The sequence below is a fragment of the Oncorhynchus masou genome, unplaced genomic scaffold (genome assembly GCF_036934945.1).
Source record: "Oncorhynchus masou masou isolate Uvic2021 unplaced genomic scaffold, UVic_Omas_1.1 unplaced_scaffold_873, whole genome shotgun sequence".
Lineage (NCBI taxonomy): Eukaryota > Metazoa > Chordata > Actinopteri > Salmoniformes > Salmonidae > Oncorhynchus > Oncorhynchus masou.
Window position 1 is genome coordinate 65,001 of NW_027015192.1, and position 17,500 is coordinate 82,500.

At 47.2% G+C, this 17,500-nt stretch overlaps 1 protein-coding gene across 1 annotated transcript in view; it reads left to right on the top strand.

The window, feature by feature from the left end:
• LOC135537931 (dachshund homolog 1-like) overlaps window positions 1–17,500 on the top strand; it is a 105,958-nt gene that overhangs the window by 55,488 nt on the left and 32,970 nt on the right. Inside the window, exons 4-5 of the mRNA XM_064963943.1 lie at window positions 10,391–10,578; window positions 13,333–13,462. Coding sequence (XP_064820015.1) covers window positions 10,391–10,578; window positions 13,333–13,462 — 318 coding nt within the window. The remainder of the gene's footprint in view (window positions 1–10,390; window positions 10,579–13,332; window positions 13,463–17,500) is intronic.

Below are 17,500 nucleotides of genomic sequence, written 5' to 3' on the forward strand. Positions count from 1 at the left end.
ATCACCAGGCATTCCCCATTTTGATCCGTCTCTACCCCTGATGGAGGTAGCTGCTGCCTAATGCTCCAACCTGGACTCAGGGGCTGACGTAACATAGTAAACATAAATTCAGTACACCTCAATTAGTAATGGTATTTATTAATTTGTGGACATCTATCATCCATAATGTATGTATAATGTAATGTATAATGTATGTTACAAAATGCAATTCATATGATATGTTGCGAATTGCAATTCACACAATATAATATGTTACAAATTTGCAAATGGTTTGATATATTACTAATTCCAATTTGTTGTGGCTAATGTTAGCAAGGTGGCTAGGTGCCAAATGCTAATGTTAGCTAGGTGGCAAATGTTAGCTAGGCTAGGGGTTAGGCTTAGGACTTAGGTTAAAGGGTTAGGGGAAGGGTTAGCTAACATGCTAAGTAGTTGAAAAGTAGCTACAAAGTAGTAAGTAGTTGCAAAGTTGCTAATTAGCTAAAATGCTACAGTTGTCCATGATGAGATTCGAACATGAAACCTTTGGGTTGCTAGATGTTTGCGTTTTACGCCTACCGTAACTAACCACCCTATTTTTGTTTATGCTTTTTGCCTTATGGAACCATACCAAACGTGACATATCATACTAATCTACCACTACCACCTGTGTTGATGGTTCTGACCCACTACCAACTGTGTTGATGGTTCTGATCCACTACCACCTGTGTTGATGGTTCTGCCCCACTACCACCTGTGTTGATGGTTCTGCCCCACTACCACCTGTGTTGATGGTTCTGCCCCACTACCACCTGGGTTGATGGTTCTGCCCCACTACCACCTGTGTTGATGGTTCTGACCCACTACCACCTGTGTTGATGGTTCTGCCCCACTACCATCTGTGTGTCACAGGAGGTTGTTGACACCTTAATTGGGGAGGACATGTTCGTGGTAATGACTGGATCTGAATCAGTGGAATGGTATCAAATACATCAAACACATGGTTTCCATGGTTTCCAGGTGTTTGATAACATTCCATTCGCTCCGTTCCAGCCATTATGATGAGCCGTCCTCCTCTCTGCAGCCTCCACTGCTGTGTGTGTTTTGTTTGTGTCGTTACCATAAGCGATAAAACAATGTTAAACGTTAACCATTGTTAATTATAGGGTGAGCTGCACAATGAACAAACACAAAGCATTTGGCCTGTTTTTCCATAAAGCCACCCACTTCCTCCTCACAGATGTCTAAATCGCTACAAACACACACACACACACGCACATTCTTACACACACACACACACACACACACACACACACACACACACACACACACACACACACACACACACACACACACACACACACACACACACACACACACATTCATACACACAACACATGAACGACATTAACTGAGCAGCCATTAGCACCTTAATGTGGGAAAGACAAGGCCGTCACCAGTCAAACGCTGAGGTTTCTTTAGGGAATCTACAACATACCTACAAGGTTTTGTACAGAGCATTCAGAAAGTATTCAGACCCCTTCATTTTCTTATGTTACAGCCTTTTTCTGAAATTGATTAAATAGTTTTTTTTTCTCATCAATCTACACACAATATCCCATCATGACAAAGCGGAAACAGGTTTTTAGAAATTTCTGAAAATGTATAACAAATTATAAACAGAAATACCTTATTTACATTTTTTATTTTATTTTTCCTTTATTTAACTAGGCAAGTCAGTTAAGAACAAATTCTTATTTTCAACGACGGCCTAGGAACAGTGGGCAGAACGACAGATTTGTACCTTGTCAGCTCGGGGGTTTGAACTTGCAACCTTCCGGTTCCTAGTCCAATGCTAGTCCAACGCTCTAACCACTAGGCTACAGTACCAGTCAACAGTTTGGACACACCGACTCATTCAAGGGTTTCTATTTATGTTCTTTACTATTTTCTACATTCTAGACAAATAGTGAAGACATCAAAACTATGAAATAACACATATGTAATCATGTAGTAACCAAAAAAGTGTTAAACAAATCAAAATATATTTTAGATTCTTCAAAGTAGCCACCCTTTGCCTTCAAATCAAATCAAATGTATATATATCGCCCTTTGTACATCAACTGATGTCACAAAGTGCTGTACAGAAACCCAGCCTAAAACCCCAAACAGCAAGCAATGCAGGTGTAGAAGCACGGTGGCTAGGAAAAACTCCCTAGAAAGGCCGAGGAGAGAGAAAGAAAGAGAGAATTAGAGAACGCACACTTAGATTCACACAGGACACCGAATAGGACAGGAGAAGTACTCCAGATATAACAAACTGACCCTAGCCCCCCGACACATAAACTACTGCAGCATAAATACTGGAGGCTGAGACAGGAGGGGTCAGGAGACACTGTGGCCCCATCCGAGGACACTCCCGGACAGGGCCAAACAGGAAGGATATAACCCCACCCACTTTGCCAAAGCCCCACACCACTAGAGGGATATCTTCAACCACCAACTTACCATCCTGAGACAAGGCTGAGTATATCCCACAAAGGGGAGGCGCCAACCCAGACAGGATGACCACATCAGTGAATCAATCCACTCAGGTGACGCACCCCTTCCAGGGACGGCATGAGAGAGCCCCAGTAAGCCAGTGACTCGGCCCCTGTAATAGGGTTAGAGGCAGAGAATCCCAGTGGAAAGAGGGGAACCCGCCAGGCAGAGACAGCAAGGGTGGTTCGTTGCTCCAGAGCCTTTCCGTTCACCTTCCCACTCCTGGGCCAGACTACACTCAATCATATGACCCACTGAAGAGATGAGTCTTCAGTAAAGACTTAAAGGTTGAGACCGAGTCTGCGTCTCTGACATGGGTAGGCAGACCGTTCCATAAAAATGGAGCCCTATAGGAGAAAGCCCTGCCTCCAGCTGTTTGCTTAGAAATTCTAGGGACAATTAGGAGGCCTGCGTCTTGTGACTGTAGCGTACGTGTAGGTATGTACGGCAGGACCAAATCAGAGAGATAGGTAGGAGCAAGCCCATGTAATGCTTTGTAGGTGAGCAGTAAAACCTTGAAATCAGCCCTTGCTTTGACAGGAAGCCAGTGTAGGGAGGCTAGCACTGGAGTAATATGATCAAATTTTTGGGTTCTCGTCAGGATTCTAGCAGCCATATTTAGCACTAACTGAAGTTTATTTTGTGCTTTATCCGGGTAGCCGGAAAGTAGAGCATTGCAGTAGTCTAACCAAGAAGTGACAAAAGCATGGATTAATTTTTCTGCATCATTTTTGGACAGATGACTGCTTTGCACACTCTTGGCATTCTCTCAACCAACTTCACCTGGAATGCTTTTCCAACAGTCTTGAAGGAGTTCCCACATATGCTGGGCAGTTGTTGGCTGCTTTTCCTTCACTCTGCGGTCCAACTCATCCCAAACCATCTCAATTGGGTTGAGGTCGGGTGATTGTGGAGGAGGCCAGGTCATCTGATGCAGCACTCCATCACTCTCCTTCTTGGTCAAATAGCCCTCACACAGCCTGGAGGTGTGTTGGGTCATTGTCCTGTTGAAAAACAAATGAAAGTCCCACTAAGCTCAAACCAGATGGGATGGCGTATCGCTGCAGAATGCTGTGGTAGCCATGCTTGTTAAGTGTGCCTTTGAATTCAAAATAAATCAGTGTCACCAGCAAAGCACCCTCACACCTCTTCCTCCATGCTTCACGGTGGGAACCACACATGCGGAGATCATCTGTTCCACAAAGACACGGCAGTTGGAACCAAAAATCTCAAATTTGGTCTCATTGCTCGTGTTTCTTGGCTCAAGCAAGTCTCTTCTTCTTATTGGTGCCCTTTAGTAGTGGCTTCTTTGCAGACATTTGACCATAAAGCCTGATTCATGTCTCCTCTGAACAGATGATGTTGAGATGTGTCTGTTACTTGAACTCTGCAAAGTATTTATTTGGGCTGCAATTTCTGAGGCTGGTAACTCTCATGAACTTATCCTCTGCAGCAGAGGTAACTCTAATGAACTTATCCTCTGCAGCAGAGGTAACTCTAACCTAACTTATCCTCTACAGCAGAGGTAACTCTAATGAACTTATCCTCTACAGCAGAGGTAACTCTCATGAACCTATCCTCTGCAGCAGAGGTAACTCTAATGAACTTATCCTCTGCAGCAGAGGTAACTCTAATGAACTTATCCTCTGCAGCAGAGGTAACTCTAATGAACTTATCCTCTGCAGCAGAGGTAACTCTAATGAACTTATCCTCTGCAGCAGAGGTAACTCTAATGAACTTATCCTCTGCAGCAGAGGTAACTCTGGGTCTTCCTTTCCTGTGGTGGTCCTCATGAGAGCCAGTTCCATCATAGCACGTGATGGTTTTTGCGACTGCACTTGAAGAAACGTTCAAAGTTCTTGAAATGTTATGTATTGACTGACCTTTATGTCTTAAAGTAATGATGGACTGTTGTTTCTCTTTGCTTATTTGAGCTGTTCTTGCCATAATATGGACTCGGTCTTTTACCAAATGGGGCTATCTTCTGTATACCAACCCTACCTTGTCACAACACAACTGATTGGCTCAAACACATTAAGAAGGAAAGAAATTCCACAAATGAACTTTTAACAAGGCACACCTGTTAATGGAAATGCATTCCAGGTGACTACCTCATGAAGCTGGTTGAGAGAATGCAAAGCTGTCATCAAGGCAAAGGGTGGCTACTTAGAAGAATATAAAATATATTTTGATTTGTTTAACACTTTTTGGTTTACGAGATGATTCCATGTGTTATTTCATAGTTTTGATGTCTTCGCTATTATTCTACAATGTAGAAAATAGGAAATAAAAATAAAATAAAAAACTGGGGTGGGTGTGTCCAAACTTTTGACTGGTACTGTAAGTATTCAGACCCTTTGCTATGAGATGCACGAAGGGGACCAAGAACCCAATGGTCACTCTGACAGAACTCCAGAGTTCCTCTGCGGAGATGGGAGAACCTTCCAGAAGGGCAACCATCCCTGCAGCCCTCCAACAATCAGGCCTTTATGGTCGAGGGGTCCAGACGGAAGCCACTCCTCAGCAAAAGGCACATGACAGCCCGCTTGGAGTTTGCCAAAACGCACCTAAAGGACACTCAGACCATGAGAAACAAGATTCTCTGGTCTGATGAAACCATGAGTGAACTCTTTGGCCTGAATGCCAAGTGTCACTTCTGGAGGAAACCTGGCACCATCCATACTGTGAAGCATGGTGGTGGTAGCATCATGCTGTGGGGATGTTTTTCACTGTCAGGGACTGGGAGACTAGTCAGGATCGAAGGAAAGATGACAAGTACAGAGAGATCCTTGATGAAAACCTGCTCCAGTGTGCTCATGACCTCAGACTGGGGCGAAGGTTCACCTTCCAACAGGACAACGATCCTAAGCACACAGCCAAGACAACGCGGGAGTGGCTTCGGGACAAGTCTCTGAATGTCCTTTAGTGGCCCAGCCAGAGCCCGGACTTGAACCTGATCGAACATCTCTGGAGAGACCTGAAAATAGCTGTGCAGCGACGCTCCCCATCCAACCTGACAGAGTTTGGATCATAAACCTTTTTGTAGTTTTTTAAACATTATTGTCATTGTTTGTATTTCTGTTCTATAAGTTTTTTCTTTTTTTTCTTAGATGAGCAACCATGGCAACCTTTGTTAGGGATTATGCTGAAGTTTCAAGGCCAGACATGAAGAAAATACATAATGTAATTAGCTGGGTCCTATAGCAACCAATAACCAATTCCTCCATTCCTCCAACATCCGTTCATCTCCTTCCATTCAGGAGGACAGCTTTTGTTTCTATTTCTGGTCGGGTTGAGGGAGGGAGAGAGGGAGGGTGAGGGAGGGAGGGAGGGAGGGTGAGGAAGGGATGGGGGGGTGAGGGAGGGGGGGAGGGAGGGAGGGTGAGGAAGGGATGGGGGGGTGAGGGAGGGAGGGAGGGAGGGTGAGGGAGGGAGTGAGGGAGGGAGGGTGAGGAAGGGATGGGGGGTGAGGGAGGGTGAGGAAGGGATGGGGGTGAGGGAGGGAGGGAGGGAGGGAGGGAGGGTGAGGGAGGGTGAGGGAGGGAGGGAGGGTGAGGAAGGGATGGGGGGGTGAGGGAGGGAGGGGGAGGGCGGGTGAGGAAGGGATGGGGGTGAGGGAGGGAGGGTGAGGAAGGGATGGGGGGGTGAGGGAGGGAGGGAGGGTGAGGAAGGGATGGGGGGGTGAGGGAGGGAGGGAGGGTGAGGAAGGGATGGGGGGGGTGAGGGGAGGGAGGGAGGGTGAGGAAGGGATGGGGGGTGAGGAAGAGAGGGAGGGAGGGAGGGATGGGGAGGGGGGGTGAGGGAGGGATGGATGGAGGGGGGGGTGAGGAAGGGTCAATTGCAAAAGGCGTCCAGATGAACCACTGCACATATGTGTAATCCACCTAATTTAGTAAAAGCTTTTTCTTTTTAAAATTTCTTTCTGTTTCCATCTCTTCTTTGGGGACTTCTTTTTGTTTGCACACATTCTATTACATTTGGGACATTGTGTGGAATTTGGTCCAAGTTTCTTGTCTTTGTGTTTGGAATTACTCAGTGTTCCGTTGGCACGGCGACAGAGCAGTCATTAGCTCTCTTTTGTTTCGCTTCCTGCTTCTATTGTTTTATTTTTGGTTTTGTTTTCTTGAATGTTCAATATTTAGATTGTTCTCTCCCATGTGGATTGGTTTATGCATCTATAAAATAGTTACATTTCAACAGCACACAGGGATGAAATAGTGGGTCTGATACACAGGGCTGAAATAGTGGGTCTGATGATAGACAGGGGTTCACCCCGCTATCATCCAGAAGGCGAGGTCAGTACAGGTGCATCAAAGCTGGGGCCGAGAGACTGAAAAACACACACACATACACACACACACACACACACACCCTGACAGCGCTGTAGTGTTTCCGTTAGAGGGAGTAATGTTCTGGAGTCTTCTCTGAGGCCTGTCTGTTTGTCGTCACCACTTTCTACTGAGCTCCTCCAGACATCATGATATAAAGTGACAGTTGAAGGAAGACAGAAGTGTAAATCATGAACACGTCTCCACCAGAATAATAATTAGGAATGTGGAAACATACTGTTAACCAGCACAGCATCTTTTTGGACTTGACTTTTGATTTTACTTTTACTATAACATGTGGCTTCTTCCTTTTGAGTGATCTCTCTACTAACATCTAACATCTCTGTAGTAGTCTGCTAACATCTAACATCTCTGTAGTAGTCTGCTAACATCTAACATCTCTAGTAGTCTGCTAACATCTAACATCTCTAGTAGTCTGCTAACATCTAACATCTCTGTAGTAGTCTGCTAACATCTAACATCTCTAGTAGTCGTCTGCTAACATCTAACATCTCTAGTCGTCTGCTAAGATCTAACATCTCTGTAGTCGTCTGCTAACATCTAACATCTCTGTAGTAGTCCGCTAACATCTAACATCTCTGTAGTAGTCTGCTAACATCTAACATCTCTCTAGTAGTCTGCTAACATCTAACCACTTTCTAGTAGTCTGCTAACATCTAACATCTCTGTAGTAGTCTGCTAATATCTAACATCTCTAGTCGTCAGCTAACATCTAACATCTCTAGTCGTCTGCTAACATCTAACATCTCTAGTCGTCTGCTAACATCTAACATCTCTAGTCGTCTACTAACATCGAACATCTCTGTAGTAGTCTGCTAACATCTAACATTTCTGTAGTAGTCTGCTAACATCTAACATCTCTAGTCGTCTGCTAACATCGAACATCTCTGTAGTAGTCTGCTAACATCTAACATCTCTCTAGTCGTCTGCTAACATCTAACATCTCTAGTCGTCTACTAACATCGAACATCTCTGTAGTAGTCTGCTAACATCTAACATTTCTGTAGTAGTCTGCTAACATCTAACATCTCTAGTCGTCTGCTAACATCGAACATCTCTGTAGTAGTCTGCTAACATCTAACATCTCTCTAGTCGTCTGCTAACATCTAACATCTCTGTAGTAGTCTGCTAACATCTAACATCTCTGTAGTAGTCTGCTAACATCTAACATCTCTCTAGTCGTCTGCTAACATCTAACATCTCTCTAGTAGTCTGCTAACATCTAACATCTCTCTAGTAGTCTGCTAACATCTAACATCTCTGTAGTAGTCTGCTAACATCTAACATCTCTAGTCGTCTGCTAACATCTAACATCTCTGTAGTAGTCTGGTAGCATCTAACATCTCTGTAGTAGTCTGGTAGCATCTAACATCTCTAGTCGTCTGCTAACATCTAACATCTCTAGTCGTCTGCTAACATCTAACATCTCTAGTCGTCTGCTAACATCTAACATCTCTGTAGTAGTCTGCTAACATCTAACATCTCTGTAGTAGTCTGCTAACATCTAACATCTCTGTAGTAGTCTGGTAGCATCTAACATCTCTAGTCATCTGCTAACATCTAACATCTCTAGTCGTCTGCTAACATGTAACATCTCTAGTCGTCTGCTAACATCTAACATCTCTGTAGTAGTCTGCTAACATCTAACATCTCTAGTCGTCTGCTAACATCTAACATCTCTAGTCGTCTGCTAACATCTAACATCTCTAGTCGTCTGCTAACATCTAACATCTCTGTAGTAGTCTGCTAACATCTAACATCTCTAGTCGTCTGCTAACATCTAACATCTCTAGTCGTCTGCTAACATCTAACATCTCTAGTCGTCTGCTAACATCTAACATCTCTAGTCGTCTGCTAACATCTAACATCTCTAGTCGTCTGCTAACATCTAACATCTCTAGTCGTCTGCTAACATCTAACATCTCTAGTCGTCTGCTAACATCTAACATCTCTAGTCGTCTGCTAACATCTAACATCTCTAGTCGTCTGCTAACATCTAACATCTCTAGTCGTCTGCTAACATCTAACATCTCTAGTCGTCTGCTAACATCTAACATCTCTAGTCGTCTGCTAACATCTAACATCTCTAGTCGTCTGCTAACATCTAACATCTCTAGTCGTCTGCTAACATCTAACATCTCTAGTCGTCTGCTAACACAATACTAGTGGAAGGAAAAGGGTCTTGTTTTTCCCACATCGTCCAATCATTCAATTCAGTCTAATTAGTCACTTTTATTTATTTTCATTTTCCAGTGTCCAGTAAAGGTCCTAAAGCTCTTCACAGACAACTTCTCATTTGAACATCTTTAAGCTTTATATTCAAAATAATAAATGTCAGAATGTGAAGTGGAAGAGCTAATAGCCTTTATTCTCAGACACCCCTCCTCTCCTCCTCCTCTTCCACCTCCTCCTCTCCTCCTCCTCTTCCACCTCCTCCTCTCCTCCTCCTTATTCTCCCCCTCCTCCTCCTCCTCTTCATCATCATCTTCCTCCTCCTCTTCCTCTTCCACCTCCTCCTCTCCTCCTCCTTATTCTCCCCCTCCTCCTCCTCTTCCTCCTTCTCTTCCTTCTCCTCCTCCTCTTCCACCTCTTCCTCCTCTTCCTCTCCTCTTCACTCAGAGTATGACAGAGGGACAGCAAAATGGAACTGTGTGTCTATTTCTGGATCATCAACTAAGAGTCTTTTTAGTGATTTCACCAAGAAGACAAAAAAAGCCAAGTGCCATGGAGATTGAGTGTGATGTATTTTCTGTACTGTGATTGGCTGTTTCAAAGAGTCCATCTCAGATGTTGTTATATGACCTTCCACTCTTTGTTTAAATGTTCTTCCCCTTGTTTGTTCAAGCGTTTCATGTCCCCAGAGATGTTCGGTTTTGTGATGTTGAGCATCACAAATGTTGCTCTGGAAATCTGGTTTCACAAGTCAAACAGCATTCTGTTTGGTCTAGTGTCCTGAGTGTGACAATATAATGGTTTACACTCCACCTTCTAATGTATGCTATGCTGCCACAAAGCTGAATAGAAAACCATCTCTCTTTCTCGCCCCTTTCCCTCCCTCCCCCTTTTCCTCTCTCCTTTCCCTCCCTCCCCCTTTTCCTCTCTCCTTTCCCTCCCTCCCCCTTTTTCTCTCTCCTTTCCCTCCCTCCCCCTTTTCCTCTCTCCTTTCCCTCCCTCCCCCTTTTCCTCTCTCCTTTCCCTCCCTCCCCCTTTTCCTCTCTCCTTTCCCTCCCTCCCCCTTTTCCTCTCTCCTTTCCCTCCCTCCTCCATTTCCTCTCTCCTTTCCCTCCCTCCCCCTTTTCCTCTCTCCTTTCCCTCCCTCCCCCATTTCCTCTCTCCTTTCCCTCCCTCCCCTTTTCCTCTCTCCTTTCCCTCCCTCCCTCTTTTCCTCTCCCCTTTCCCTCCCTCCTCTGTTTCCTCCCCCCTTTCTTTCCCTCCCTCCCTCCCTCCCTCCCTCCCTCCCTCCCTCCCTCCCTCCCTCCCTACTCCCCCCCTTTCCCTCCCTCCCTCCCTCCCTCTCTCAGGTCTGGAACACCTCCCGTTCATGATGATGTCACACCCCCTGATCCCTGTCAGTATGGCGCCTGCCTCCGTCTCCATGGCAATGAGTCAGATGAACCACCTCAACACGTTAGCCAGCATGGCCTCTGCTGCCCAGGTCCACCACTCTACCCTCTCCTCCCGCGGCCGCATGGTCACCTCCGTTATAAAGGTATGTTAGCATGGTCACCTCTGTTATAAAGGTATGTTAGCATGGAGGTCACCTCTGTTATAAAGGCATGTCAGCATGGAGGTCACCTCTGTTGTAAAGGTATGTCAGCATGGAGGTCACCTCTGTTGTAAAGGTATGTTAGCATTGAAGTCACCTCTGTTGTAAAGGTATGTTAGCATGGAGGTCACCTCTGTTACAAAGGTATGTTAGCATGGTCACCTCTGTTATAAAGGTATGTTAGCATGGAGGTCACCTCTGTTATAAAGGCATGTCAGCATGGAGGTTACCTCTTATAAAGGCATGTCAGCATGGAGGTCACCTCTGTTGTAAAGGTATGTCAGCATGGAGGTCACCTCTGTTGTAAAGGTATGTTAGCATTGAAGTCACCTCTGTTGTAAAGGTATGTTAGCATGGAGGTCACCTCTGTTACAAAGGTATGTTAGCATGGTCACCTCTGTTACAAAGGTATGTTAGCATGGAGAACACCTCTGTTGTAAAGGTATGTTAGCAGGGTCACCTCTGTTGTAAAGGTATGTTAGCATGGTCACCTCTGTTGTAAAGGTATGTTAGCATGGTCACCTGTGTTATAAAGGTATGTTAGCATGGTCACCTCTGTTGTAAAGGTATGTTAGCATGGAGAACACCTCTGTTGTAAAGGTATGTTAGCATAGTCACCTGTGTTATAAACGTATGTTAGCATGGCCACCTGTGTTATAAGGGTATGTTAGCATGGCCACTTCCGTTATAAAGGTATGTTAGCATAGTCACCTGTGTTATAAAGGTATGTTAGCATGGCCACCTGTGTTACAAAGGTATGTCAGCATGGCCACTTCCGTTATAAATTTATGTTAGCATGGCGGTCCCTCCGTTATGAAGGTATGTTAGCATGGCGGTCACCTCCGTTATAAAGGTATGTTAGCATGGCGGTCCCTTTATTATGAAGGTATGTTAGCATGGCGGTCCCTCTATTATGAAGGTATGTTAGCATGGAGGTCCCTCCGTTATAAAGGTATGTTAGCATGGAGGTCCCTCCGTTATAAAGGTATGTTAGCATGGAGGTCCCTCCGTTATAAAGGTATGTTAGCATGGCGGTCCCTCTATTATGAAGGTATGTTAGCATGGCGGTCCCTCTATTATGAAGGTATGTTAGCATGGCGGTCACCTCCGTTATAAAGGTATGTTAGCATGGAGGTCCCTCCGTTATAAAGGTATGTTAGCATGGCGGTCCCTCTATTATGAAGGTATGTTAGCATGGCGGTCACCTCCGTTATAAAGGTATGTTAGCATGGCGGTCCCTCTATTATGAAGGTATGTTAGCATGGAGGTCCCTCCGTTATAAAGGTATGTTAGCATGGCGGTCCCTCTATTATGAAGGTATGTTAGCATGGAGGTCCCTCCGTTATAAAGGTATGTTAGCATGGCGGTCCCTCTATTATGAAGGTATGTTAGCATGGCGGTCCCTCCGTTATAAAGGTATGTTAGCATGGCGGTCACCTCCGTTATAAAGGTATGTTAGCATGGCGGTCCCTCCGTTATGAAGGTATGTTAGCATGGCGGTCCCTCTATTATGAAGGTATGCTAGGATGGCGGTCACCTCCGTTATAAAGGTATGTTAGCTTGGCGGTCCCTCTATTATGAAGGTATGCTAGCATGGAGGTCCCTCCGTTATAAAGGTATGTTAGCATGGTCACCTCTGTTGTAAAGGTATGTTAGCATGACGGTCCCTCTGTTATAAAGGTATGTTAGCATGGTCACCGGTGTTATAAAGGTATGTTAGCATGGAGGTCCCTCCGTTATAAAGGTATGTTAGCATGGCGGTCACCTCCGTTATAAAGGTATGTTAGCATGGTCACCGGTGTTATAAAGGTATGTTAGCATGGTCACCGGTGTTATAAAGGTAGGTCAGAGCATTATGGGTACTGTAGTACATTATGCTACGGCCACCTGTTATAAAGGTATGTTAGCATGGTCACCGGTGTTATAAAGGTAGGTCAGAGCATTATGGGTACTGTAGTACATTATGCTACGGCCACCTGTTATAAAGGTAGGTCAGAGCATTATGGGTACTGTAGTACATTATGCTACGGCCACCTGTTATAAAGGTAGGTCAGAGCATTATGGGTACTGTAGTACATTATGCTACGGCCACCTGTTATAAAGGTAGGTCAGAGCATTATGGGTACTGTAGTACATTATGCTACGGCCACCTGTTATAAAGGTAGGTCAGAGCATTATGGGTACTGTAGTACATTATGCTACGGCCACCTGTTATAAAGGTAGGTCAGAGCATTATGGGTACTGTAGTACATTATGCTACGGCCACCTGTTATAAAGGTAGGTCAGAGCATTATGGGTACTGTAGTACATTATGCTACGGCCACCTGTTATAAAGGTAGGTCAGAGCATTATGGGTACTGTAGTACATTATGCTACGGCCACCTGTTATAAAGGTATGTTAGCATGGTCACCGGTGTTATAAAGGTAGGTCAGAGCATTATGGGTACTGTAGTACATTATGCTACGGCCACCTGTTATAAAGGTAGGTCAGAGCATTATGGGTACTGTAGTACATTATGCTACGGCCACCTGTTATAAAGGTAGACTGGATGGTCTCATGATATTATGCCAGAAGTTTCCTTCCAAGCCATGAGAGCATCCCATCAAACCTTTCCTGGACACGGTGATTATTATTCTAAAATATTCATTGATGTTGACGTGTGTTTCCACTCACTATGGTGTTGTTCTTCACTCTAGGAGCGTGTTCGGGACAGTCCGTCTCCCTCTCTGGAGGACGGGAGGAGGTCTGGGAGTCACCTGTCCTCTCATCACAGCAGCAGCATCTCCAGCTCCCCAGTACACACAGAACACTCTGCAGACAGGACCCGTACGTACCCTAACCCAGCACACAGAACACTCTGCAGACAGGACCCGTACGTACCCTAACCCAGCACACAGAACACTCTGCAGACAGGACCCGTACGTACCCTAACCCAGCACACAGAACACTCTGCAGACAGGACCCGTACGTACCCTAACCCAGCACACAGAACACTCTGCAGACAGGACCCGTACGTACCCTAACCCAGCACACAGAACACTCTGCAGACAGGACCCGTACGTACCCTAACCCAGCACACAGAACACTCTGCAGACAGGACCCGTACGTACCCTAACCCAGTACACAGAACACTCTGCAGACAGGACCCGTACGTACCCTAACCCAGCACACAGAACACTCTGCAGACAGGACCCGTACGTACCCTAACCCAGCACACAGAACACTCTACAGACAGGACCCGTACCCTAACCCAGCACACAGAACACTCTGCAGACAGGACCCGTACGTACCCTAACCCAGCACACAGAACACTCTGCAGACAGGACCCGTACGTACCCTAACCCTAACCCAGCACACAGAACACTCTGCAGACAGGACCCGTACGTACCCTAACCCAGTACACAGAACACTCTGCAGACAGGACCCATACGTACCCTAACCCAGCACACAGAACACTCTACAGAGAGGACCCGTACCCTAACCCAGCACACAGAACACTCTACAGACAGGACCCGTACGTACCCTAACCCAGCACACAGAACACTCTGCAGACAGGACCCGTACGTACCCTAACCCAGCACACAGAACACTCTACAGACAGGACCCGTACGTACCCTAACCCAGCACACAGAACACTCTGCAGACAGGACCCGTACGTACCCTAACCCAGCACACAGAACACTCTACAGACAGGACCCGTACGTACACTAACCCAGCACACAGAACACTCTACAGACAGGACCCGTACGTACCCTAACCCAGCACACAGAACACTCTACAGACAGGACCCGTACGTACCCTAACCCAGCACACAGAACACTCTGCAGACAGGACCCGTACGTACCCTAACCCAGCACACAGAACACTCTACAGACAGGACCCGTACGTACCCTAACCCAGCACACAGAACACTCTGCAGACAGGACCCGTACGTACCCTAACCCAGCACACAGAACACTCTACAGACAGGACCCGTACGTACACTAACCCAGCACACAGAACACTCTACAGACAGGACCCGTACGTACCCTAACCCAGCACACAGAACACTCTGCAGACAGGACCCGTACGTACCCTAACCCAGCACACAGAACACTCTACAGACAGGACCCGTACGTACACTAACCCAGCACACAGAACACTCTACAGACAGGACCCGTACCCTAACCCTAACCCAGCACACAGAACACTCTGCAGACAGGACCCGTACGTACCCTAACCCAGCACACAGAACACTCTACAGACAGGACCCGTACGTACCCTAACACTAACCCAGTACACAGAACACTCTACAGACAGGACCCGTACGTACCCTAACCCTAACCCAGCACACAGAACACTCTGCAGACAGGACCCGTACGTACCCTAACCCAGCACACAGAACACTCTACAGACAGGACCCGTACGTACCCTAACCCAGCACACAGAACACTCTACAGACAGGACCCGTACGTACCCTAACCCAGCACACAGAACACTCTACAGACAGGACCCGTACGTACCCTAACCCTAACCCAGCACACAGAACACTCTACAGACAGGACCCGTACCCTAACCCAGCACACAGAACACTCTACAGACAGGACCCGTACGTACCCTAACCCAGCACACAGAACACTCTACAGACAGGACCGTACCCTAACCCTAACCCAGTACACAGAACACTCTACAGACAGGACCCGTACGTACCCTAACCCAGCACACAGAACACTCTACAGACAGGACCCGTACGTACCCTAACCCAGCACACAGAACACTCTACAGATAGGACCCGTACCCTAACCCAGCACACAGAACACTCTACAGACAGGACCCGTACGTACCCTAACCCAGCACACAGAACACTCTACAGACAGGACCCGTACGTACCCTAACCCTAACCCAGCACACAGAACACTCTACAGACAGGACCGTACCCTAACCCTAACCCAGCACACAGAACACTCTGCAGACAGGACCCGTACGTACCCTAACCCAGCACACAGAACACTCTACAGACAGGACCGTACCCTAACCCTAACCCAGCACACAGAACACTCTGCAGACAGGACCCGTACGTACCCTAACCCAGCACACAGAACACTCTACAGACAGGACCCGTACGTACCCTAACCCTAACCCAGCACACAGAACACTCTGCAGACAGGACCCGTACGTACCCTAACCCAGCACACAGAACACTCTGCAGACAGGACCCGTACGTACCCTAACCCAGCACACAGAACACTCTACAGACAGGACCCATACGTACCCTAACCCAGCACACAGAACACTCTACAGACAGGACCCGTACGTACCCTAACCCTAACCCAGCACACAGAACACTCTACAGACAGGACCCGTACGTACCCTAACCCTAACCCAGCACACAGAACACTCTACAGACAGGACCCGTACATACCCTAACCCAGCACACAGAACACTCTACAGACAGGACCCGTACGTACCCTAACCCTAACCCAGCACACAGAACACTCTACAGACAGGACCCGTACGTACCCTAACCCTAACCCAGCACACAGAACACTCTACAGACAGGACCCGTACGTACCCTAACCCTAACCCAGCACACAGAACACTCTGCAGACAGGACCCGTACGTACACTAACCCTAACCCAGCACACAGAACACTCTGCAGACAGGACCCGTACGTACCCTAACCCAGCACACAGAACACTCTACAGACAGGACCCGTACGTACCCTAACCCAGCACACAGAACACTCTACAGACAGGACCCGTACGTACCCTAACCCTAACCCAGCACACAGAACACTCTACAGACAGGACCCGTACGTACCCTAACCCTAACCCAGCACACAGAACACTCTACAGACAGGACCCGTACGTACCCTAACCCTAACCCAGCACACAGAACACTCTACAGACAGGACCCGTACATACCCTAACCCTAACCCAGCACACAGAACACTCTGCAGACAGGACCCGTACGTACACTAACCCTAACCCAGCACACAGAACACTCTGCAGACAGGACCCGTACGTACCCTAACCCAGCACACAGAACACTCTACAGACAGGACCCGTACGTACCCTAACCCAGCACACAGAACACTCTACAGACAGGACCTGTACGTACCCTAACCCTAACCCAGCACACAGAACACTCTACAGACAGGACCCGTACGTACCCTAACCCAGCACACAGAACACTCTGCAGACAGGACCTGTACGTACCCTAACACTAACCCAGCACACAGAACACTCTGCAGACAGGACCCGTACGTACCCTAACCCTAACCCAGCACACAGAACACTCTGCAGACAGGACCCGTACGTACCCTAACCCTAACCCAGCACACAGAACACTCTGCAGACAGGACCCGTACGTACCCTAACCCTAACCCAGCACACAGAACACTCTACAGACAGGACCCGTACGTACCCTAACCCTAACCCAGCACACAGAACACTCTGCAGACAGGACCCGTACGTACACTAACCCAGCACACAGAACACTCTACAGACAGGAACCGTACGTACCCTAACCCAGCACACAGAACACTCTGCAGACAGGACCCGTACGTACACTAACCCTAACCCAGCACACAGAACACTCTACAGACAGGACCCGTACGTACACTAACCCTAACCCAGCACACAGAACACTCTGCAGACAGGACCCGTACCCTAACCCAGCACACAGAACACTCTACAGACAGGACCCGTACGTACACTAACCCAGCACACAGAACACTCTGCAGACAGGACCGTACACTAACACTAACCCAGCACACAGAACACTCTGCAGACAGGACCCGTACCCTAACCCTAACCCAGTACACAGAACACTCTACAGACAGGACCCGTACGTACCCTAACCCAGCACACAGAACACTCTGCA